General features: G+C 39.5%; 2 protein-coding genes across 2 annotated transcripts; one reads left to right on the top strand and one right to left on the bottom strand.

Moving 5' to 3' along the window:
* Positions 1-466: 466 nt before the first annotated feature.
* kif25 (kinesin family member 25) lies at positions 467-12,509 on the bottom strand. Its single transcript, XM_040017334.1, has 15 exons — positions 12,084-12,509; positions 11,868-11,933; positions 10,329-10,451; positions 8,672-8,813; positions 7,593-7,696; positions 7,422-7,507; positions 7,285-7,324; positions 7,137-7,204; positions 6,968-7,042; positions 6,638-6,784; positions 6,343-6,519; positions 4,354-4,508; positions 4,014-4,259; positions 2,133-2,288; positions 467-1,946 (listed from the first exon to the last, which is right to left on the bottom strand). Exons 1-15 carry the CDS (start codon positions 12,150-12,152, stop codon positions 1,795-1,797), a joined length of 1,806 nt encoding a protein of 601 aa, XP_039873268.1. The 5' UTR covers positions 12,153-12,509; the 3' UTR covers positions 467-1,794.
* A 75-nt stretch (positions 12,510-12,584) lies between these two features.
* Positions 12,585-15,272, top strand: ccdc167 (coiled-coil domain containing 167). The gene is made up of 4 exons (XM_040017339.1): positions 12,585-12,672; positions 12,853-12,947; positions 13,747-13,799; positions 14,270-15,272. The coding sequence occupies exons 1-4, from the start codon at positions 12,622-12,624 to the stop codon at positions 14,386-14,388; spliced, it is 318 nt and encodes a 105-aa protein (XP_039873273.1). The 5' UTR covers positions 12,585-12,621; the 3' UTR covers positions 14,389-15,272.
* The last annotated feature ends 8,376 nt before the right edge of the window (positions 15,273-23,648 follow it).

Here is a 23,648-nt window from a genome sequence, read left to right as displayed (position 1 = left end):
TTTTTGCAACCAATTTCACCAAGCAACTGCAAGCAACCACTAACCAATATATTTTCCTAGCAAATTGTGGTTGTTAGGGAGGGTCACTGACCAGTCTGTAGATCTGCATGACTGGGGCTTAAGCAACATGTTTCACAGTGACTCCCTGCCACCTCCAACAAACACTAACCAACCGGCTGGGAAATACACATTCTTACCTATCAATCTGTTTCCAGGTAATCTATGTGTAAAGGAGAATTTCAACAGATGATCCATATCCTGAACGCTGTACAAAAACTCATCCTGTTAGAAACATAACGCAGATAAAGAGTGAAGGTTGAAGTAAAAGTTCAGTTACATGTGCTTTGACACTCTTACGTTCCTTCATTCCCGTTTCTCTCTCAGCTCATTTTCACATTTCCTCTCGTCTGTCACCTCCCTAAACACTCCTGTAGTTTCCTTGTTTATTATCTTCTCACTTCTGTTCAAGTCATAGTTTTGTTTTCTTCTGTCACTCTTTATCCTCGAAGCCTGCTGTTTTCAAAAGACAAAACAAAAGATAAAACAAAAACAAAAAAAACCCCACTTTGGGCCTTTCAGTTTTCCTGTCAGGGTGGCACATGACATGCGTGCCTCAATAGCATGCCAGCTTTGGGACTGCACGGATTAGAGAATCACAACGTTTCGCAGTTTGCAGCCTGCTGGTAGGAGGAAGCCTTATTAATAAGTGCGAGTGTGTGGAACTAAGGGGAGCTGATGAAAAAGAGATTTAATTACCAGATACAGTGTGTTATTCTATTCGTGCTGGGAAGATGTCCAACTGGTTCACTTCAGAGGGAATTGTGTGATTTTTCTTCCCAGCATTAAACTGGAGTCAACAGACCTGAAACTGCATTTGCAAATAATCATTAGGGTGTGTATTTTAGGATCACACTGATGCATTATGTCGCATTGGGCTAATAACTTTATAGCTCCCTACCTGCACGTGCATGGATCCCCCCGTGTTATCTACACAGAAGTGAGAGCTTAGTGGAACTACAGCCCACTGTAATTTGTATATAAAGCGTGAGCCATAAACTTTAAATGATTTGTCTTTTTTTTTTATTTATAGGATTCTTAAGACTGATTACACAAGAACAGGCATGTCAGCTGTTTATTTCTAATACGGATACACTTTTCTACTTCATCAAATCTTTAGAAAGATTTTTAATATGTAACCAAAAATGTGTATAAATACTGTGTAAACATAAATGCTGGGGTGGAAAAACAAAACAAAAGAGAAGGCAAAGCAGGGGTAGGTAGTGTTGAAATGAATTTACAGCAGAATGCCTTAGGATTAAAACGGCTTTTGTTTTTCCATATATAGTGCAGTTCTGTTTGCTGTTGGCATGTTTTCTATTTTAGCTTTAATCAATTTAATAAAGTGCTAATAAAGTCTTCTCACATGTACTAAGTTTGTATATCATGAACTACACATGCAGTGCAAGAATGTCATTGCACACAGCATTCCTAAGAATCAGTAGTTTCAGAAAACTTTAAGACATTAAATTCTAAGTAAATGCATAAATATGTATGTTTCTTAAAAGATGCCTGCATAATTATTAGTAAGGAAAACAGTACTGTGGAAAGGGTGAAATGTGATCTGCTTCCAGCACAAAGTAACCAAACTTCCAATAACTGCAAAATCAAAAATACTCTTATACTAGTTAAGGCTAGAATATAAGGGTGAATGTTGTGCCCCTATTATAACACTCGCCCTTCTATCTGTTGTAATGACTCATAAAGGATCTATGTTAAAGATCTTCCTCTGCTTTCTTATTTAACTTTGAGGCTATTATTTTTTCTTCGGGGTGGCTCCTTCTGTACCTGCCGTGCCCGCGTGCCAAAACCAAGAGACTGCAGGGACTCTGTGATGAAGCGCTGCGTCGGGGAGACACAGAGCATCACTAGCAGCTTGGCATCACCACCTGGTGGATGAAATGAGAGGTACATAAGGTGGAAGACAGATGGGTTTTTCCTGTCATTTTTGGGCACAAATTTCAACCCTGGATTTGGTTATTGTGGAGCTGAGTTAATCTTTTCCAGAAGACCCGGACACGGGAAATAGTGAGTCACTGGACATAAAAAGAATAAATAATGTGTGTGTGACTCACCTATGGCATCCTGCAGCAGATGAGTGAGTTTGCTGTTCCTGTAAGGGATGTGTGGTCTGTGTTCAGCCAGAGCTCCAAGGACATCGGACAGAGCCGAGAGACTACGGTTTATACATGATGACTCCCAGAGAGCTGCACCTGAAACTCCAGACATACCTGGGACACATTTAGACGGCCTAAAGTTAGATAATGTGCTCTCTAACTGAGGTTATTGTAGTCAGCCCTAAAAATCTTAGAAACATGGTGTCTAACCCAGGGGTGGGCAATTCCAGGCCTCGGGGGCCGGTGTCCTGCAGGTTTTAGATCTCACCTTGGGTCAACACACCTGAATCACATGATCAGTTCATTACCAGGCCTCTGGAGAACTTCGAGACATGTTGAGGAGCTAATTTAGACATTTAAATCAGCTGTGTTGGTTCAAGGACACATCTAAAACCTGCAGGGACACCGGCCCTCGAGGCCTGGAGTTGCCCACCCCTGGTCTAACCACATACTTCTGGATGGAATTATCTTGGCCTCCAGTAACACTGTGAGGAATCACTTATAACCAGGATGTGTCCTTCACTGTGCATATTATAGCAATATGCAGGACTGCTTTCCCACATTTGGGCAATTTCTCTAAAATCAGAAACATCCTGCCACAGAGTGATGCTGCAAAACTAGTTCATGCATTTATTACTTCTAGGATGGACTATTATAATTCATTATTATCAGGATGCCCTTAAAACGCCCTCAAAAGTCTTCAGTTGATCCAAAATAATGCAGCGAGAGTACTGACAGGGACTAGAAAGAGAATCTCTGGCTGTCTTTCACAGGATAACTTTGGTCCTGTCTCCCACCCCTCGCCAGAGCTGGTTACATCAGATGGCTGTCCTCCCCGAGCCTGGTTCTGCTGGAGGTTTCTTCCTGTTTAAAGGTAATTTTTCCTTCCCACTGTTGCCAAGTGCTTGCTCAAAGGGCATTTTTTGATTGTTGGGGTTTCCTCTCCATTACTGTAAGGCTTTACCTTACAATATAAAGCGCTCTGTGGCGACAGTTGTTGTGATTTGGCAGTATAACAAAAAGAAATTGAACTGAATTGTTTTACTTTTGTTTTCCTGAATAACATTGCGCCCAGTTACCTCACTGACCTCCTCAATCTGTACACTCCTTGTCGTGCATTAAGATCATCAAGTCAATTACTCCTGGCCCAACCTAAGTTTAGACTGAAGACCAGAGGCGATCGTGCCTTTGCTTCAGCTGCACCCAACCTTTGGAATAGCCTCCCTGCTTCTATTCGAGCCTTGGACTTTATCCAATCCTTTAAATCAAGATTGAAAGCATATCTATTTGACTTGGCTTTCATGACCAGTTAATACCCTTTTAAATCTTTTAAACTTTAAACTTTTAAATCGTTTACATTTTTTATTAAATTTTATTAAATTTATTATTTTATTATTAATTTTACTGCTGTTTTTGTCTTCTTAGTGGATTTTGTATTTATCTAAATCTTCTGGTCTGTTAGTGCCTCTATCCTGTCTGTGCTAGTGCCTGATCTGTACCCTGTTATTGACTTATGTTGATTCTCCATATTACTGTGAAGCACTTTGGTGTGCCTTCGGGTTTTAAATATGCTATATAAATAAAACTGTATTGTATTGTACTTTGAAGCCCAACCTTTTGATTAATCATTTTGTAGTTCCTAGTCCAGGCTCTGACTGAAAAAAAGAAACTTCTAATCATATTTAGCTCAAACAGACTAAAAAATAGTCATGGAAAACTAAGCACTAGGCAGATTTGTCATGTCTCGATTCTCCAGTTTCCCAGTAAATTATTGCACCATAAACCACTTCCCAGAATGCCAACCTTTTCAAAGAATGTCCTCCTGCACGGAGCACCTACCAGCACACTCGCTGCCAGCCAGGTCCACCAGCTGAAGCTTTGTCCTGAACGGAGTCTGAGTGATGCTGTGTCTCGGGGAGGGGCAGGGAGAAAGGGACGGGGTCGAGCAGGGAGAGGACGCGGGGCTTGCAGAGGTTTCGTCCGCTGAGTGGTGGGCGGCGAGGTTGGCACGGCGACAGCGTGGACTCCACCACTCCTTCTGGGTGGAGCGCCGCATGTCCATCTTGGCACTCTGTAGCCTGCGGGCTGAATGGAAGAGCGAAAGGGTTACGATGCAAGAACGTGTGAACGGCAGGTCACTGAAAGAGGTCCTCAATGAATTCCCAGACATGCATCTCACCCAGGACCACTGCATTGGGACTCTTGGAGGAAACCGTGAGGGTCACAATGAGGTGAGAGCGTGATGAGTCCGCGTGGACAAGGGTGGGACAGTGAGCTCTGAGCTTCAGAACGCTGCTAATAATCTGCATCACCTCAGAGGCATTACTCACGGGCCTGAAAAACATAAAGGGAAAGTCCTTAAAATACAAAAAAAAAAAAAGATTACATTATTAAAACTGTTTTCATTATTTTTAGATTTCTTTAATATATTATCAGTCAAATCTGCAGTTCTTCTTTGCTCTGTGGAGTCTGCTGGTTTTGACTGTATCGCCCACAGCTTTATTCTTGGATGCTTGGATTCACATCAGAGGCATTCTTAAAAATTCACAGTCAGCTTTAAAAGGCAACAACAATGCTTGTTCATTTAATTGTAAAACACTCGATATCTAGAGGAACAACAACCTTTCTACTAAATGTCACTGCCATATGTAATCAGATTAGACTTGTTTGCATTCTTTGACAGCTCCACTTTCTTAGTTTCTATATTACCTTCCTGTCCCAGTGTGCCTGTCCGCTTTGGGCAATCAGCTGTGAGGGTCCCAGGGGCTTTGTGTCAAACTAGGAGACATCTGTAGCACAGCTGAGGGCGCTTTTGAGGATGTCTTTGTCTGCATATATTGTATGCTTTTATGTTGAAATGCTTGTTCCATGTACGTGTATGGGAATATCACGTGATTTCAATCCAGCCTCAATAATTAGTAAGAAAAATTGATGGAGAGATGGATGTTGTCATAATTGGCACATGAATTTTTGAGTTATATAACAGATCCTCAACAGTGAGCTGGTCTGTGGTAAAACACATGGCAAACTTAGCTTTGCTGCAGCAAGCTGGGTGTCACCAGTGTTTAGACGTTTAATGGCTAGAGGAATACGAGACAATTTAAAGCTGTTTTTTAGTGAACAAAGAGAAGCAATAGTGCCAGGGATATGGAGAGGTGGTGATTACACAGATCTGCTTTGCTGCTGGGCTGAAAATGTGTCTGTAGCATGCATATTTGAAGCATGTACACTATATACAGTGCTGTGAAAAGGTATTTCCCCACTTCCTGATTTTTGTTGTTGTTGCATATTTGTCGCACTTACACGCTTCAGATCATCAAACAAATTTTAATATTAAAAACATAACCTGGATAAATACAAAAATGCAGTTTTAAAATGATCGTTTTATTTATTATGGGGAAAGAAGCTATCCAGACCATCAAAAATGACCTCACAAACAGCGACCTCTATCTTAAGGGCTTCTGTTTAGATGAGGCACAACCTGTATGGATGGAAATATGTGTTCGTTGGGCTGGCAAAGGCAAACTACTGTGAAGCAATAATGATTGTTAGCTGACGTTAAAATGTTCTACTACAACCACTACTCATTTTAGATTTAATTTAATTTAGCCAATAAACAGAAAATAGTGAAGGTTTAAGGATTAAGCTGTTTCATTTTTTCAACTCTGCTGCTGAAAAAAGTGAAACTTTCCAGTCTTATGAAGTTGCTAAGGGTAAAAACCTTTCAAGCAATTGAGAGCTCATCAGGAGTCAGGAGTCATCCTTTTGCTTTCCTTTAGCTTCATTTTCACCACTTTTCAATTTGGAGCTGAATTTCTGGCGTCTTATCTTTTTAAAGCTTTATAAACATGCGTTCATAGATTAGCTCGGAGTGGGCTGAGCTTCTTTTCTCTGCCCACTACATCCAGAAACGTGGCCAAGAGCAGAATTCCTGTCTGTGTGATCAAGAACTAAATAAAGTCTGAAAAACCAGAGGAGGACAGCTTGTAATTCCATGTGGGCCCAACGGTATACATGCCCTCTTTTTTATGAATGGTGATGATGATGATTGGTACACTGGTCTTAGTATTTTTATGAAAAGCCTTCTAGTATATTGCTCTTCTAGTATGTAGACCAGTCATACAAAAGCCCACATAAACTGCTGTATCTTAGCTCTGGCTCTACTCACTCAGATGTGAGGGAGGGGACCTGGCTGGCACCGGAGGAGGAGGTGATGACATCCCGTCTCTGGCCAGCTGCATTGCTGTGCTCATCCCTGGCCAGCAGGTCAAACACCTCATTGTTGTACACCTCCATCACTGACACTTCCACTGTGTGACTTTCTGCAGGCTTCTCAGAGATCAGCCTGGGCATCACATGGTAACAGAAAGGAAAGAAGCAAAACAAAGTAGATATTATGCTTTCTTGTGGATCAAACTACTAAAAAAGACTTGAGAAACACATCCAACCCTTTTTTCTCTCACCGAAAGAGCTCAGCAGCAGCCTTTGGGATAATACCCTGCTGTGCCTCCTGCTGTGTCCCTGAGAGCTCATGCAGGAACTGGGATCCCATCATGGTGTGAGTCTTCCCACTGCCTGTCTGCCCATATGCCATGATACACACATTATAGCTGAAAGGCAGGAAGCAAGGTGACATTCAATTACTGTCGCAGCCATGCAGTCATATTATGCTGCTCAGTTTGCTCCGCTCATTCACGCACAAGAGTGTTAAATGAAGACAGTTGAATTAATCCATCGGAATAACATTTGACTTGATATAGAGCTCTTTTTTTCCCGCATAGTTTCATGCTCACCCATCCAGCAGAGATGTTAGAAGTGACTTGACTTCTTCAAACACAGCCTCCTGGGAATCCTCTGGTCCGTGTACCCTGAAAGAAGTGCGCATTGCCACAGTCACTAACAACTGAAAAATAATTGGAGAAATGTCATCCATTGTATGGTGATGCCAGCATATTGTTTTACCTCTCAAACTCAAACATTTTGTTTTGCACCAGCATCCCTGCCTTCATGCAATTCACCATCACTGTATCCTAAATAAAAAGAGGGATTAAAGTAAAGGCAGGTATGCAGCAATCAATGAAAATCATTTGTAAGAGTCGGCAACACTGACATCACTGACTGCTTGGATTACTTCCTCTGATGATGCAGACCTGATGGAGAAAACACTGGGTTATCTTAAGTTCTCTCATTTTTAACAACTTTTCTTCATTTAATTGTGTATTCATGTTGCATTGCCTGTTCACTCACCCTGATCCGGAAGTTGAGGACTGGATCTGGTCAAAAGGAAGAACTGGACGCACCCTGCAGTGAACCCGAATGTTCCCTCTGAGCTCCTGAAGTGAAACAAACATCAGTGATTAAAAGATTCAGTACAGCTCTTTCTTTTTATTCCATCATCTAACACTTTTGTCTTCTTACCACCAGTGTGTTGTGAAGTTCTTTCCGCTTCCGCCTCTCTGCCCTGCAGTTCTCCCTTTCTTCCTCCAGAGAGTGCTCCAGGGCTGCAACACGAACCTGCAAATCTGCACATGGTGTGCACATTTTTCAGTCAGAACTAAGGTTCAGTGTATCACACAAATATTCAACATCATGCTGTCCTCTTTTTAGCAACATATCCAGTCATGGTAAAAAGAAAGTGCACCCTGTGTTAATTCTAAACTTCTACATATCAGGTAAACAACACAACCTCAGATGAACAACAACATTTACACCAACTAACATACTAACTGATGCTTGTAGAGTTTGAGTTGTAGCTCTTGGGTTTTTTGCAGTTTCTCTGATCATTGCACAGCTTGACTTTGGGCTGAATTTGCTGGGATGATGCCACCTAAATGCTTCAGACCAGTAAATCATGTTATTTTTTTAATTATATTTTGATATGTAAAACCTTAGAATTTGAAAAGGATGCCATTTGATTTTTATCATGACTGTAAAAATGAACTGTGAAAGGCCACAACTTTGTCTCTGTGTTTAAACCTTATTTGAAACTATAAGAAAATACTTTTATTTTATTGGGGAAGCTTTGAGAAAATGGATTGGACTTTAATATAAAGGATATCGTCTCAGAAAGCTGACACCAATGTACAGTAAAAGACATGGATATTAAGGTATTCATATACCAAAGTGCACCTAGTTTTAATCAACTTACAGCATCGTATTTTTTGGCAGGTTTACCTGAACATTATCTAATATCCTTCTGTCTTTGTGATCAGCTGGTGACATCTGCAGCAGAACTTTTTAACATCTTAAACTTCTGAATACTGTTATTGTCAGCCTAAAAATAATTTTATGTGAAATTTTAGTCAATCAAATGAAATCCTAAAGTCAGAGTCCACATGCTTTAAGATGTGCCTCCTCTAACTGCTGCTTCACTGTTTCGGGATGCATTGCAGTTTTCACATTTTAAACAAAAAAGGTTTCAAAACACCAAAAGTATCACCGTCACCGCCTACAGATGCTACTTTAATATTAACCTGAGGTTCCATTCAGATACTTACTCTGAAATCCATCCTCACTGTGACCGTTCAGAGATGAGTTGGCTTGCTCTACTTTCTCCAGGAGCTGCTTGCTCTGCTCCTCCAACTCGGTGGCAAAACTCACATACACTGCAAACAACTCACTCAGGTCATGCTTCACAGCCTGCCACAAACACACAGAGTGGACAAATGAAGGGAGTGTTTACACAAAGCCTTCCTAACTATACATATTCTCCTAAGAACCGAGGAAAAAAGGACCTTCCCCTTCAACTTTTTTGTGATTTCCTGCCTCTTTGGAGCTAAAAGAGGCCACCCAAACACATGAAATATCAATGGAAAGCCCAGGATGTCCTCTATTTAGTACATCAGGACTTAGTATGGTAGCTCAAATAAGTCAAAAGATATAGACAAAAAACAAATTACACAGGATATAAATGAATAGGCTGGTTCTCAGGAGGATATACATATAGCTTTTACTTTAGCCTTTACTTGACCCAACTGACTTAGCTAATTATACACCAATCTCCAGCACTGAAATGTAAACATTTCTTGAAAGCCTAGTTTCAAACAGCTAACTTATAGTTTGCAGAGGGATAGTTTCTTTGAGGAGTTAGAGTACATTGTAGCACAGAAACAGCCTTTGACAGTGGACTCATGTCTATGTTTGTCCTGTTAGAGATCAGGGCAGCGTTCGATGACAATAATTTAATACAGAGATTAGAACAAACTATTGGCATTAAAGGAACTGGGCTGCTGGGGTTTGAATCATATCTGTCTGATAGACTCCAATTTGTTCATGTAAATGTGGAATTTTCTTCACATGCAGAAGTCAGTCATGGAGTTCCACAGGGCGCTCTGCTGGGACCAGTACTATATACATTATACATGCTTCTCTTCTGCAATAATATTAGAAAACACTGCATATATTTTCATTGCTATGAAGATGATACTCAGTTATATCTAAACCCGACCTAAACAGATCAGTTAAACCAAAACACTGCAGCTAGACTAATGACAGGGACAAGAAAAGGAGACCAGATTTTTCCTATTCTGGGTTCTCCTCATTGGTTCCTTTACAAATCCAGAACTGAATTTAAAATCCATGATCATCATGACTGACATAATCTCGAACAATCAGGCCCCACCAAGTTATCCTATTGTTGAATTTCTAAAAGTAGAACGGGAGGCAGAGCCTTCATCGTCACGTTCCTCCTCTGTGGAAACAGCTTCCAATTTAGATTCAGAAGACAGACACTGTCTAATTTTAAGATTTAAGGTAAATTTTATAGTTAAGGTTGCATCAGGTGACTATAAAGCCTCCTTTAGTTATGCTGCTATAAGCTCAGACTGGTGCTGACTGCACCACTGTCTTTTCACTCAACACATGTTAATACAACACTGCAGCATGCCTTTGTCTTCTTCCTCCCTTAGTCTGTGTTTTGTCTCTTTATGCTCTCTTATTTATTTTCTCTTCTCTCCCCCCTCACTCCCAACCTGTCGTGGCTTCCCACTTCCCACTATCCTAAAGTGTTTGCTCACAGGGAGTTGCCTGATTGTTGGGGTTTTTTTTTTTCTAATTTGCTACTATATAAATAAACAATTGAACTGAATTGAAGTAAAGTGAACTGAACCCAAGTTACTATCTACCACATATACACACATCTCAATATATTTTTACCTGAACCCCTGAGAGAAGCTTGATGAGGGCTGATTGGGTTATCTTCCGTGTACTACTCTGAAGCTGATGATCGTTCACAGCCTTGGTTCCCTCATCATGGTCCCGGCGCTGTCTACCCGAACACTGAAAATCAAACGTGCAAAAGTGAGTCATCAAAATTTCTCTTTTATATGAAGTTAAAACGTAGTTCAACATCAACAATTCAATTCAATTCAACCGGTCGCAGCAGATGGCCGCCCCTCCCTGAGCCTGGTTCTGCCGGAGGTTTCTTCCTGTTAAAAGGGAGTTTTTCCTTCCCACTGTCGCCAAAGTGCTTGCTCATAGGAAGTCATATGATTGTTGGGTTTTTCTCTGTATCTTTGCCAGAAAACATCAAAATGAGTCTGCACAGTTCTGAAAAACTTCTTTGGACGGATGAAACCAAGATTACATAAAAGTATGGAGAAGGAGAAAATCAGCTCAAGATCTCAAGGACGCCGCGTGATCTGTCACACACGTTGGCAGTTGTGTGATGACATTGGGCTGCTAATGTGACTGCCGATAGAAGCAGCAGGATGAAGTGTACAGACCTATACTCTCTGCTCACATTCAGACAAATGCTGCAAAACTGATCGAACAGCACTCATTATCCAGCACAGAGCAAATGGATAATGATCCAAAGGAAAAGCAATCCAAGATTTCCTTAAGGCAAAGAAATATGATATGCTTTAGTGGCCAAGTCATTCACCTGATGTCAACCTGAGAGAATGTGGTTTTTATTTACTGAAGAAAAAACTGAAGTCAAATAGAAGCAAAACATCATCATCCATGTAACAAAAAGAATCCTTATATTTAAAATTATGTTCGGTTGTCCAATTCATAGCCTCTGAAGGTGGTGGATTGTGTATAAAAATAGCTGTAAGTCCTAAAAAGTTACTGCCAAATTCTTGTAAAAACACTTAATTTAAGCTGAAAGTTTGCACTTCAATCACTTCTTGATTGTTTGCCTTTGTACTGTGGTGTACAAAATAAAATGTGCCTTTGCCCAATAAATTATGGATCTAAGTCTTAGAGAGTGGAAGGGAAAAAAACAAATGAGGATGAAGTGATCTGTAAAGTACAGTGAAGGGGGTAACAGTCATTTGCACATAATTCTGGTGCATTTGAGCTACATGCCTAACTAATGAAACAGCTTGATAGAAATTATGATCCATTTTGTCCCAATGTGCCATTTAGATACACATTCAGTTAACCATCCATTTAAAGCACTCAAATAGAGACCGATTCAAATGTTCCCGCACATAACGTGAGTACTAAGGTGTAATAAACCTCATGCATTTAAAGTAAGTGCACAAGCACACTCCAACGCCTATTGGCACTAAAAATAATTTAGAAAAGAAAGAAAGAAAGAAGTTATGCACACAAAAGCTGTGCTTGAGGTCCATGAAAAACCATGATAAATAAGGTGCAGACAGGAAAATACTAGAATAAAATTATCAAAATCTACTTTTTGGCTAAAGATGAGCCTATATGTGTGTTAGATGTCAAAAGTATTCTCACCTCTGCAAGTCTTAAATGAAGAAGGGCATTCTCTGTCTCCAGTTCAAGTATTCTCTCCTCTTTACTCTGAAATGAGAAGAAATGTGTCCTGAAGGATTTGGGATGCAGTTTGCACAACTCATGTTCAGTAACTTGTAAAAAAAAAAAATCCAATAAACCAATAATAAACCAATAATAATCTAATAAACCATTCCCTAATGTCTAACAATGACTCACCCTTAATTTGTGCTCCAGCAGGTGTACCTGATGAGCAAATATTTGGTCTCGGTTTATAAATAGAGGCATTTTCTAGAAGGAAGGAAGCAAGTATAGAGCAGCTTGCCTGGCCTCGTCCCTTTTCTTTCTCAGCTGATCATGTGTGTCCTCTCAGGTCACATAATCAGATTAGCAACGCTCAGCAGCAACTCTCTCAGTTCTGTTTTACCTGTCTATGTTTGGCAGGTGCAGACTACAGTATGTTGCCTTCATACTGGCATGAGAACAATAACCGTTTAATTGTGATTTGAGCATGACAGCATTTTTTTAATGACTTGGCTTTCTTCACTTTCAGGTGTTGGGAGTTATTTGTGTTTATGCGGCCAAGTGTTTGTCACTTTCCACCGACAGAGGGCAGCAAAGTGCGTGAAGAGCGGTTCGTCAAAAGGAAGACGTAAACATTACGAAGAAGAAAAATAGTTCCGCATAGTCACAGGTTTTTCTTTCCCCTGTCAGGCAGGAGACTCACTGCACTGTGGTTCTCCGGTTTGGTCACAACATGGCAAGGCTAAAAGAGAAAAGGCGAGAGAAAATCAGCGTCGCCTCCGAGGTACAGTGTTTGAGCGTTTCTCTCACATTTCCCATCTGTCTCTCTGTTTAGCTGACGTCTGATAGGTGCTGTAGCTTTCCCCGTGTACATTCTTAAAATTCATTAGTTTCGGTCGCTCCTCCCTGCCTCTGTGTTTTGTACGTTGACCTCTCCGTGTGTCACACCTGTAAAATCCTACAGATTGATCGTCTGGAGGAGCAGCGGGTGCGTTGCCAGGACAACTTAGAGAGGGCGGAGTTCAGGAGCAGGAAGGAGAAGCTCTCTGAAAAGCAGAGGTGAGGCTGAAGGAGACGATGAAGACTCCACGTTAGTGTGTATACCGCCCACTGGCATTTCAAGGCAACTTTGGCCTTGGGACTGGGACTGTTGTGGAGGAAACGCCCTGCAAGACTGTCTTTGTTAAAATATATACTTGTTATTTATTCCTGCTTAAAGCACATTATTATTTATTATGCCTGTTTTCAGTGATATCAACTTTTGGTGCCCCTCGTGGAGGGCTACACCAATAAGCTGAACTCAGTTGGTGCAGCCCTCCACAACAGTCCCAGTTTCTCATGCGGCTCTTTGGGAAAATGAATTGCCCATCCATCACATTTGAGGAATTCAGGAAGTGTGTCTGTCAAAATCAGCCAAGCTTCCTGCTTTGGAAACCCCTTGTGAATAGGGAAATAACCAAAAGTAGCTATTAATACAAAAAACAATATTTTAATGAGTTGAACACTAATCTGAAGTCTAAATAAAGTGTATGAGTTGAGAATATAGATTTTAAAAAGGGATTGAAATAAACGATGAACATAAGGGAACAAATGAATGTGTTGTTCTGTTGCATGAGGTGTGAAGGATTTGTGTTGGATTTGCTCTTGCATATGTCTTTGGCTTTCCTGTTTGTGGCTGTTTTGTGGTAGTTGCAGGTCTGTGTGGCTCTTTAGTGAGCAAGAACTCATGAAAAGCCTTCTTGTGCCACTTAGAGATTTTTTTTTTTTTTTTTTAAAGGAATAATGTAAAAACTTCACCCAACAGTGATGTTTCTCCTTAATATTGCCTTTTTTTCTTTCTTTAAAAAAAAAAAATCAGACAAGATCTGGAGGATGAAATGACCATCATGAATGAGAGGGTGCAGAAGCTAGGTGAGCCTTAATATTAAAATTCTTGTTCATGTGTATTCACTGTGTGTTCTTACTTTTCCTGTGTATTTGTAATATTTATTGAGCGCTCGAGGACCACATAGTCCCGTTTTCACTAAGGGTTAATTGACAAACTGATTAGCAAACTAATCAACATGTCATATTTAGTCATCCTGAAAGGTGCATTTTAAAAAGAAAGCAGGTGAAAATAAAATGTTATTGATGACACATTTAAGGAAACTGAAGAATGTCGTGCTTTTTGAGTGTAGTATACAAAATATTTGTCTTCTGTCTTGTTTTGACTGAGCCAGCTTTCCCATATAAAAAAACAAAAATAGTCTCAGTATGTTGTAAACTGGCCCCAGGCTGCGACAGCAGATCATTTGCTGGTTTTGCTCGTGCCAGAGGACTAAAAATAAATAGAAAGTGATGGCTGCTGCATATTTTATACAGTTTTTCTTTTGCTTTTCCAGACAAGGAGCTGGAGATGTTACGAGGTGAAAACCGGAGGAACATGTTGCTGTCAGTCGCTCTGCTGGCTATCAGTGCTTTCTTCTACTACGGGTTTTTCTACAACACAGACAAGTCATAAAACCACACCAAAAATGGGACCCATGATTCTGCAAAGAGCATCAAACTCAAAGCCATCTTGGTACAGGGACACGGTTGTGAACACATGAAAAGGCCCAGCAGACAAAGAAAATGAATTCTGGTTATGCCTTTATATATTTGACCTCTGTACACTTGTAACACTATTCTTCATCTGAATGTTTACCTTATGCTGCCTTCCATTTGCCTCAGATGTCCGAGCTGGGAGTTACATCAACCCTGAGTTAGTAAGGTAACAAAAGTAAGGAAATGTGGGATTTGTTTTGCCTTTTAGCACTTAAAAAAAACATTGCTCTGCATGTGACTTTTTTAGCAAGTCGCAGAAACATAATAGTAATAGTACAAATTACAAGTGTTGCAGTTTTGGTTGTGGATGCTACTTTCTAAGTCTGACAGGAAACATCAAATGAAAGCAGCATCGTGCTCCTAACAAACCACCATATACTTGCTGTATTTTGCGCAACATGTCAGATAGATACTTTATCAAGCAGTGCCGGACAAGTCTGCTTTTCAGTCATTTCAGTAAGTGTTTGTGTGCATGGTACACAGTATTTGTGCAGTTAAATGCATGAAAATATTTGATATTTGTGCCCTTTGTATTGTCATTAAGTCAAAGGCCGAGCCTGGAGATTTTTTTCTTTCCTTTTATCAATACTCATGCTGGTCATACACCTACCTCCTAATAACTGCGCTTCCAGAAATGGCCAACATGCTCACAAATGTCCTTTTAAATATGACTGTACACAGTTGTGCTCTGAAATTTGGATTTTTTAAATAATTGATCTGTTTAAATGCTTTTTTTTTTTTTTTGCCATTTGTGCATATGTCTTTTAAATCCATATAATAAATGCTTTGTGCCAAATTCAATGCATATTGTTTACTCTTTATGTACTATTTGTAATGTGCTAGGGTTTTTTTTAGTGACACCTTTATTTATTTTTTATTTATTTAGATAACTTATCCATTCATTCTTCCTGAAAGTAGCAGACTAGGATTTATCATGTTCTGAGAGAACATGTAGGAGATTTTTTTTTTTGTAATTTCACAGGTACAGAAGGCGTGATCTCTTCAGGAAACATATTGTTAATGTCAGAGGTGACATTTTTCACCCAGTCACACAGCCATTGCAGGATTTTTGTGGCAGGGTGGGGAAGTCTGATTTAAAAAGTCTTAAGGCCTTCCTATAGTTCTGAGAATGTAATGATTAAAGCAGCATTCCTGTGTCTTATTTGTATCGACATCTGTTTAGCCTGTGTCCTTTTTCATCAGCAACATTCACATGAGGGACTAAAACCACCAAAATATGATCTGCATTTTGTTTTTGTTTTTTTATTGTTATCGTGAGAAGCATTACAACAGTCAGCAAGTCAGAAGTTTTTAAATCGTACTCTTTTAATATTGTACACTTTATTTATATGTGATCTGACCTTATAGATGAGCTGGACAGCTGTAAAAAGCAATATCAGTGTACGGTTATGACAGCACTGTAATCCATCGCAGTGTGAGATTTTTTAAATGCATTTATTTATAGGTTGTTTAAGATCTTCAAACTAGTTTTAATATTAGACCAAAAAAACATGATAAATATAAAAGGTACATTTTTAAATGATGATATCATGTCACAATCTAAAGTCATTGATATCTATCAGTCTGGAAAGGGTTGCAAAGCCATTTATAAGGCTTTGGGATGCCAGTGAGCGACAATGAGGGCCAGAGTTAAATATTTAACAATGAGAAAGAGACTGGGCAAAAATGGCATCCACGGGAGAGTTCCAAGGAGAAAAGCTCTGCTAACCAAAAAGAACAAAAAGACTCGTCTCACATTTACCAAAAACACACTTACTGTTTGTAAGAACGTCTTACAAACAGTCAGACATGCTGGTGGTAGTGTGATGGTTTTCGCTGCTTCAGGATCTGGACGTGAATTCATGAAACTATGATCTCTACCAGAAAATCCTGAAGAAGAAAGTTCAGCCGTAAGTTCATGCTCTGAAGTTCAAGAGGGCTTGCAGCAGGACAGTCATCCAAAACAACTCCACAAACGAACAAACCAAATAGAATAAAATAAAAATTAGTGCCCTAGTGAAAGATGCTTTGGAATGATCTTAAACAGGCTGAATGAATTACAATTCTTCAAAGAAGACTGGGCCAATGTAGAAGACTCATTACCAGTCACCACAAAGGTTTGATTGCAGCTCTTGCAGCCAAGGGTGGCACAACTAGTTATTAGTTAACTAGTTGTTAACTGCTTTTTCACACAAAAAAAGAAAAAAAATATTTTGGTGACGTTAGCCTAATATTAAACTTTGATTATCTGAAACTTGTGCCTTATTACCACGTTTAGACAACTTAAAAAAGGACAGCAAGTCCTTTAAATAGATCTTCAGATGTTCCACAAGGAGCGGGTGGGTTATTTCTTGATATGGTGTTAACAGACAACAACAACAAAGAGAAACAGAGAGAAATTAAAGGTCATTAAGGAAGCCAACTATCAACCTCTGCTAGTTCTATAACCTGACTTTCACCATTGCGTGATCAGTAATCACCCTTTTTGTGGACTGTAACAATATCTTACTCTTAAAGCTCATTTCTTCATGTCCAATATTTATGGAAATCAGACAGGAAATAAAATTCTTTGTGTCTAGGTTGTTGGGTTAGGCACACTTTACCTTGCACTTTTCCCAAACTGTAAAACAAAAGCATTTCATCTTGCTTTCATGTTAAATGTGAAGCAGTGGGCAGCTACCAATCCAGCACTCAGGGAGCAGTGTGTAGAGACGGCAGAGACGGTGTGTGTGTTTTATTTCAACAGATTTTTTATGATTATAATACATTTCTATACGGCTTTTCCTCCTTTCCTGAACCTTGCATAATTTTTGCACAAACAGCGAGGCTATTTTGAGCCACCGATGAAAACAAATTTTAAATGCTCAAGTAAGTATTTTTGGAAAAGCGGGGGGGATGTGTTGCCCAATCAGGAAGTGGATTGAATGATGTTTGTTTTTTGTTTTGGTTTTTTTCCACGCAGAAAAACTTAAGATGCATTTTTTTGCTTGCCCTATTTGCTACTTGGCATTGGTTACAGTAAAAAACAAACAAACAAAAACAACTATATAACATAACCACACCTTACCAAACAAATGTGTGTGTGTGCCCTACCTCCCACGCTGTCTATTATCACCGACTCAGTCCTCGTCAGACCTACGCACACTCGTTCTCTCAGCCCCAGATAAAATAAATGTAAACAGGCCTATTATGCAACACGACTGTGGGGTTTAATTGGTGACTGCAGTCTCTGAATATTCATTTTCACCTTGTATTTGATTTTATTGCTCATTTAAAATAATTGGTTTTATAAAATAAAAACTTCTTGAATTAGAAATAAATCAATAACAAATACTCCCATGCAAAAAAAACCCAAAAAACTTTTTAGCTTTACTTTTGGTCAGCTGTTACCATGTGCTTCCTGCACATTCAGCCTTTGCTTGCTCCTCCTGCAGTCAGCGAGTGACCTTGTGTTCACTTTCATATTTCATGCCACACCGTGTTAAGTCTCCTGAAGTCATGAAAGTACATGACTTAAAAACAATGAAATAACTGAAAAAAAGAGGTCTGTTTGAGCATGAAAATGCCAGATGTCACTTTGAATTCTTTTGTTTCTAACACAGAACGATGTTTGAGCTGCAGTGAAGGTCCAGCATCTCCACCCGGGTCAGATGTCATTACATAAGTTTTTTTGGACGCTGTCCCTTTTGGTCAGCTCACCTAAAGTCTGTTTACATTTTACTCGACAGACTCACATCCACACCTACATTTAAACATGTTAGCTAGTTTTCTTTATTATAGTATTAAAATATAAAAGTACTCACTTTGCAAAAACGTTCAATGTTTATTTTATATTGGCCACATTGCAGACACTCAGCCCCTTATTTCACCTGCTTTTTGAAACAGGCATCTATAGTTCCTCTTACAAGCAGAAGGTTTGAACAGCAGGTTGAAGGAGCTGCTGCTTGGTGCCTGAGATGACCATGTTACTATGTTAAGGATATCTGCTCTCACTGATAGCAGCCGACAACATTAAAAACAGCCCGAAGCCAAGAATTCTCGGCACACAAGGATTACTTGCAGATACACTCCTCATTATTTGAAACATTAGCCATGTTTAATACAGGCGTCCACTATATTAACAGTAAGTATATGAGAGAAGATAAGAGAAAAAGCCTAATATTTCACCCTTCAACACGAGAGCTTATCAAAGCAAAGCCTAATGCAGAGATGGTAGAGTTGTTAAATCTATACCAAAGCATCACGTTTTATTAGACAATGATGTTTTACATGCAAATTATTTCCAAAGCTCAAATGCACATCTGTGCCCAATTCGACTTCAAGTGGGCTGGGCAAAAACAAACACCCCCATTTATTTATTTATTTATTTATTTCAGTGTAAAAATGTAAAAGTATTCAAAAAACTGATTATTAAACAGATTATGAACAACCTGAGATATCTTAATTAAAAAATAAACGTGATTTGAACAATTTGAAGCAGTGCGTCTAGATTCAGTCACTCTTCTGTCCAAAAATTGAGGCCTTCTTCTCACTCTGCTCCTCCTGCAGTTTTTCTCACTTTACAACGCATCTACTTGGAGACTCAGCAGGGAGCCAGTTCTTGCACTCCTGACTTAATTAATGTTACAAATGCCTTTTTTTTTTTTACACTTTCTTCTGAGATTTGATGACATTACAAATCAAACTGCATTGAATTACTGGATGGATTGATATATTAAACAAGTCCTGAATGATGCATAAAAGCATCCAAAGCATATTTCTTGTAAATTGCCATCCTTAAAAGCAGCTAATCATTACGGGTTGAGTCATCATGCCTGGAAAAGACTATGTCTTATTCCTGAAATCTACATCTGCATGGCTAAATAAATCCCCTCCATACTTATTTTCTCTGTTAGTCATCATTGCTGTGCTCATAGTGGTGACATATCACCTAATTAGTAATTAGTTCATGCTGAAAAAGAAAATGAGACCTGAGGCAGGTAAAAATTAAAGTCAGGACGATGACGGGCGTAATCGTGTCGTGCTGGGGAGGTAGCGTGTGTCACAACAGTGTCTTTGAAGCGTTAAGCTGTAAGGCTGTGATGGTTACTCTGGGGTAGGAGGGTTCACTCGGTGTGAGGAAGAGGACATGAGCATCATACACGGTGAGTTGATGGGAGGTAATGGGTCAGGATGAAAGGTGTGAGTAAATGAGAGCTGGATCCAAAGACAGAAGTGCCTGCAGTGTCACCACATCCAAAAACCACACAATCATCCGTAGAAGTGTGAGCTACCTCATTATTTGGCTTTATATCTTGAGGACAAGTTGACCTGCAGCGCATTAAAGACTTCCCCCCGCATTATACTTCCTCACCTTGCTTGAACCACTGTAATGAACTGTAAAATTACCTATTTATACCATACATATCCAATTCAGAACATAGCTGAGCCCCTGGCATGTTTACATAATTGATCAACATCACTGAGATAATGTTTCGGTCAATTTGATCTGGCTGCGGAAATGACGCTTTAATGGGAATTGAGTTATAGCCATAAGGTGTTTGATTTTTTATTACCGGTAGTTGCTTCATGCACACAAACACACTCCCCTCCTTCTGTTTTTCCTCCTCAACAGTAAATTACAAACATATACAGCGCCTCAGCTTACATGATGATCTCCTCCAAGAAACTGGCACTGACCATGTGGAATTATTAACACTGCCATGTCTGTATTGTACAGTAGATCTTATACCACACGCGATCCAATCTGAATACTTCATCTTTTCTTTCGACTGCTTCCTTTAGACATCACCATAAAGTACCATCTTCCTGCATCTCACCCTATCCATAGCATGCCCCTCTCTCACCCCTCTGTCCTCCTCCACTAAATCTATGAACCTCCTCTGTGGTTTCCCTCTTCTCCCCCTGCCTGACAGCTCCATCTTCCTGCTGTCACAAGTTGGACAGCACTGGCTTGCTACCAGCAGTATCAGTGCCTGCAAGCACGCAGAAATTGCTGCACAGCTGCAGTCACCGGATCATTAACTGCAACACTTCCTCTTGTTACTTTATTTTAAGGAACTATTTTAAGAATTTAAATGTTTTCTTAACTCCTTTCTACAGAAAAGCTAAAGAAAGGCTGATGGCTCAACTAATCAGTCTTCAGTGTTTTCAAATACTTCAAAGACATCTACTATAATTCTCCAAATACTCAAGCAGTAGCTTGTTATCAAGGTTATGGAGAACCAGCAAAATTATCCATCATGGAAAACCAGTAGAGCCTGAAATTGTTAATTATTCGATGGTTTATTATTTTTCTGTTACAGTAATCGAGTTAGATAATACGCTAAGAATGTTTCCGCATTTAATGGACACATTAAAAAGGGCTGTTTTTTGCTGAAGTTAAGCAAAGATTGTTCATCCGTATGCAAAAGCGTTTCCTGGAATTGAAACCAAATTGATCATGCAGTGATTTGTTTACTGTGCGCTCTTGCAGCCGTGTAATGCATATCACTTTAGAGGCAGCACACTGATATACAGAGAAATCTGTACGTTGTGGTTTATTTGCTTCAGACAGCTGCTGTATATGCAGTAACAGTCAACTCTGCAAAAAGCTGTGATCAAACTTCCAAACCAATCACATGATCATACTTCAATCATGCGAAAAACATTCGACTCTCTAAAATGGGATCTACTATATCTATAAATATTGCAAGGATCATCTATTCATAGGGGACATTCGGTCCTTTTTATGTGTTTAACTTCTTGAGCAAACATTGTTAGGCGCCGCAGGTACAAAGCTTAAATGTCAAACAGTTGCTGAGTGTCCACAACACTTACTACTGAGCTCATTGTACCTTGAAAAATGTCCCTTAGTTACACTCAACACGTCACGTAGTGTTATTCTGAGAAGGAAGAGCTTTAGGGATGGCGTCTCTTTCCTGAACGCACTCTCGTCCATTTATAATCCTTCATAGAACACGCAAGGACAATCTACAGCAGAGACTACAGACAGCATACATACTGCACATGTACAGTCGCCCACAGGCAATCTGGTAATTTAGCCATGACAATTGCGTACACAAAAACACAAGTGGCGTGTACTTTATTTTAAAGAAAACTTTCATCTAGCTGGGATGGGATTGTCTTTGCTTACCCAGGTAACATGTTTGCACATGCGTCTAACAATCACCATTATTGGATTATCACCAAGCTCACATTGGAGAATAAGATAACATGTTACTGACACTTTTTGCTGTCTGTCAACCATTCTTGCAGCATCACTTTCATCTAAATATGAAAAGACAACCCTGAGAGAAGAAAGGTGGAAAGGTTTGCATGATTACACAATCAATAGTACTAAAGCATTTTCCATCAAGCTAATGGCTAACTCAGTAACGGTGGTGTTTCTGTGGAGAGCATTTGCTACACTGCTGTAATTAATGTTATTAATGATGGAATCGTTCAACTGTGGACTTGTGCGCAGGTCTGCACGGATCAAGCATTACATAATTCAAGCACTTCTGCTATCCTGTATTGGGTCTAATGGATGTAATATTTAAGTGAAGGGCCGTGGGTGAATTTCAGTGCACTTTCACGATGTTGTGCAGAAGTCTTGAGTCACAACTCATTTCTTTAGATTTTGCTTTTAAGGAGCCAATAAGGATTTGGTCCACGATGCAATACCAACTGGAACATGTCTGATTGAGAAAGGTGGCTGACATCCAAAGTAGACCTCAAGGAATCTGGAGAAGTATTTCTGAATTTAAAGAAATTGCAAGGAAGCTTGCCAAAGAGAGTTCATGCTGTGTTGAAGAATAAATAATACCAAGTATTGATTGACTTTTAATTAATAAAAATATGGGTTTTTTTCACACTGCATGATCTGCCCGTTGTAATGACAAGCACTACAATTAGGTCCGTAAACACATCAACACAGTGTATTTTAAATCTAACAATTTTTATGTGATTGAAGTGCAGAAGTTAAATTCAGTACATTTTACAGCAACTTCGCATTAACTGTTTGGGGGTAACAGACCTTTACGTCACCTATGTTCAGCAGATCAAAATCAATTGGAGAAATGACTGAGCAGCAGTTTCGTGGCAGTGAGAGTTATCCATTTCTTCAATCATTCCAAATGAAGCAGACATAATATATGTAGTTAATTGTGTTGAATTTGTATGCTTTTTAATGTAATTTTAAACATGAAGCTCAAAGAGATGTCAGTGTAAGCGCAGGACGTCATCATTAGTCACATAAACCTATGAAAGACATCAAAAGCTTTAGAAGACACAATCCATTGCATTTAAAAAAAACCGAACTTGACAGAAGACAAGTAAAGTGCACGATGACAGAATGATTTCTTTGGTTAAAATAAACACAAGAAAGTGAAATCCACCAGTTTATCCACAGGTTTGAAGGAGTGATCTGAATGCGCCATGTTTAATGTGATTGATACCAGTAGGTTGTTGCAAGTGGAACATTAAAAATTACATTTAAGAAAATAACTTGATAAACACATATTCTTTGCACCATCACAGGAAGAATAAATCTATATAACAACTAATGCAAACTACCCGTCCAAAGCACACTGGAATCACTTCACGGTTTTTACAAAAATGAAACCCTCCCCCCAAAAAAAAGAAAGAAGAAAGAGAAGAAACAGTGGAGAAATCCGAATCTCTTTCCAAGAGATTTAATGTAGCCTGTGAGCTGGATCTTAGAAATGTAACATTTTAGAAATCGAAGGCCTAAAAAGTACATGAGCACTTTTAGACTGTTGCCACAGGTTTACTTTCTAAGCCCTGCGAACAAACAGATGGTTGCCTGATTTGGTGAGTGACCGAAAGCAACATCTGTTAAGGCAGAGAAAAAAACAAGTTGAACAAACATCTCCTGCTCTCAAAGCGGCCAGTCTTCTTCATGCAGCGCATTAGCGGCCCTCAGCATCCTTCACCTTTACCCCACTTTGTGATCAGCCCTAAACTGACTGAAGGCTCCACTGCTTTCAGAGTGGTGACTGATAAAGTTGATAGCTTTCACGAGGAGCAAACACACTGACCTTTGTGGTGTTGTTGTGTAAGAGCTATTATTGGGACAAAGTAAGAGGCAGGAACAGTAGCACACATACAGTACTTGTGAATGCCAGCAGAAATGGCAAGCAAGTCTAAGTCTGTGTCGAAATTTATCTTGCAAGA

Source organism: Simochromis diagramma, unplaced genomic scaffold (assembly GCF_900408965.1).
Source record: "Simochromis diagramma unplaced genomic scaffold, fSimDia1.1 OVJJ01000802.1, whole genome shotgun sequence".
Classification (NCBI taxonomy): Eukaryota; Metazoa; Chordata; class Actinopteri; order Cichliformes; family Cichlidae; genus Simochromis; species Simochromis diagramma.
The sequence above is the reverse complement of the archived record's forward strand: the minus strand, read 5'-3'. Positions and strand labels throughout refer to the sequence as shown.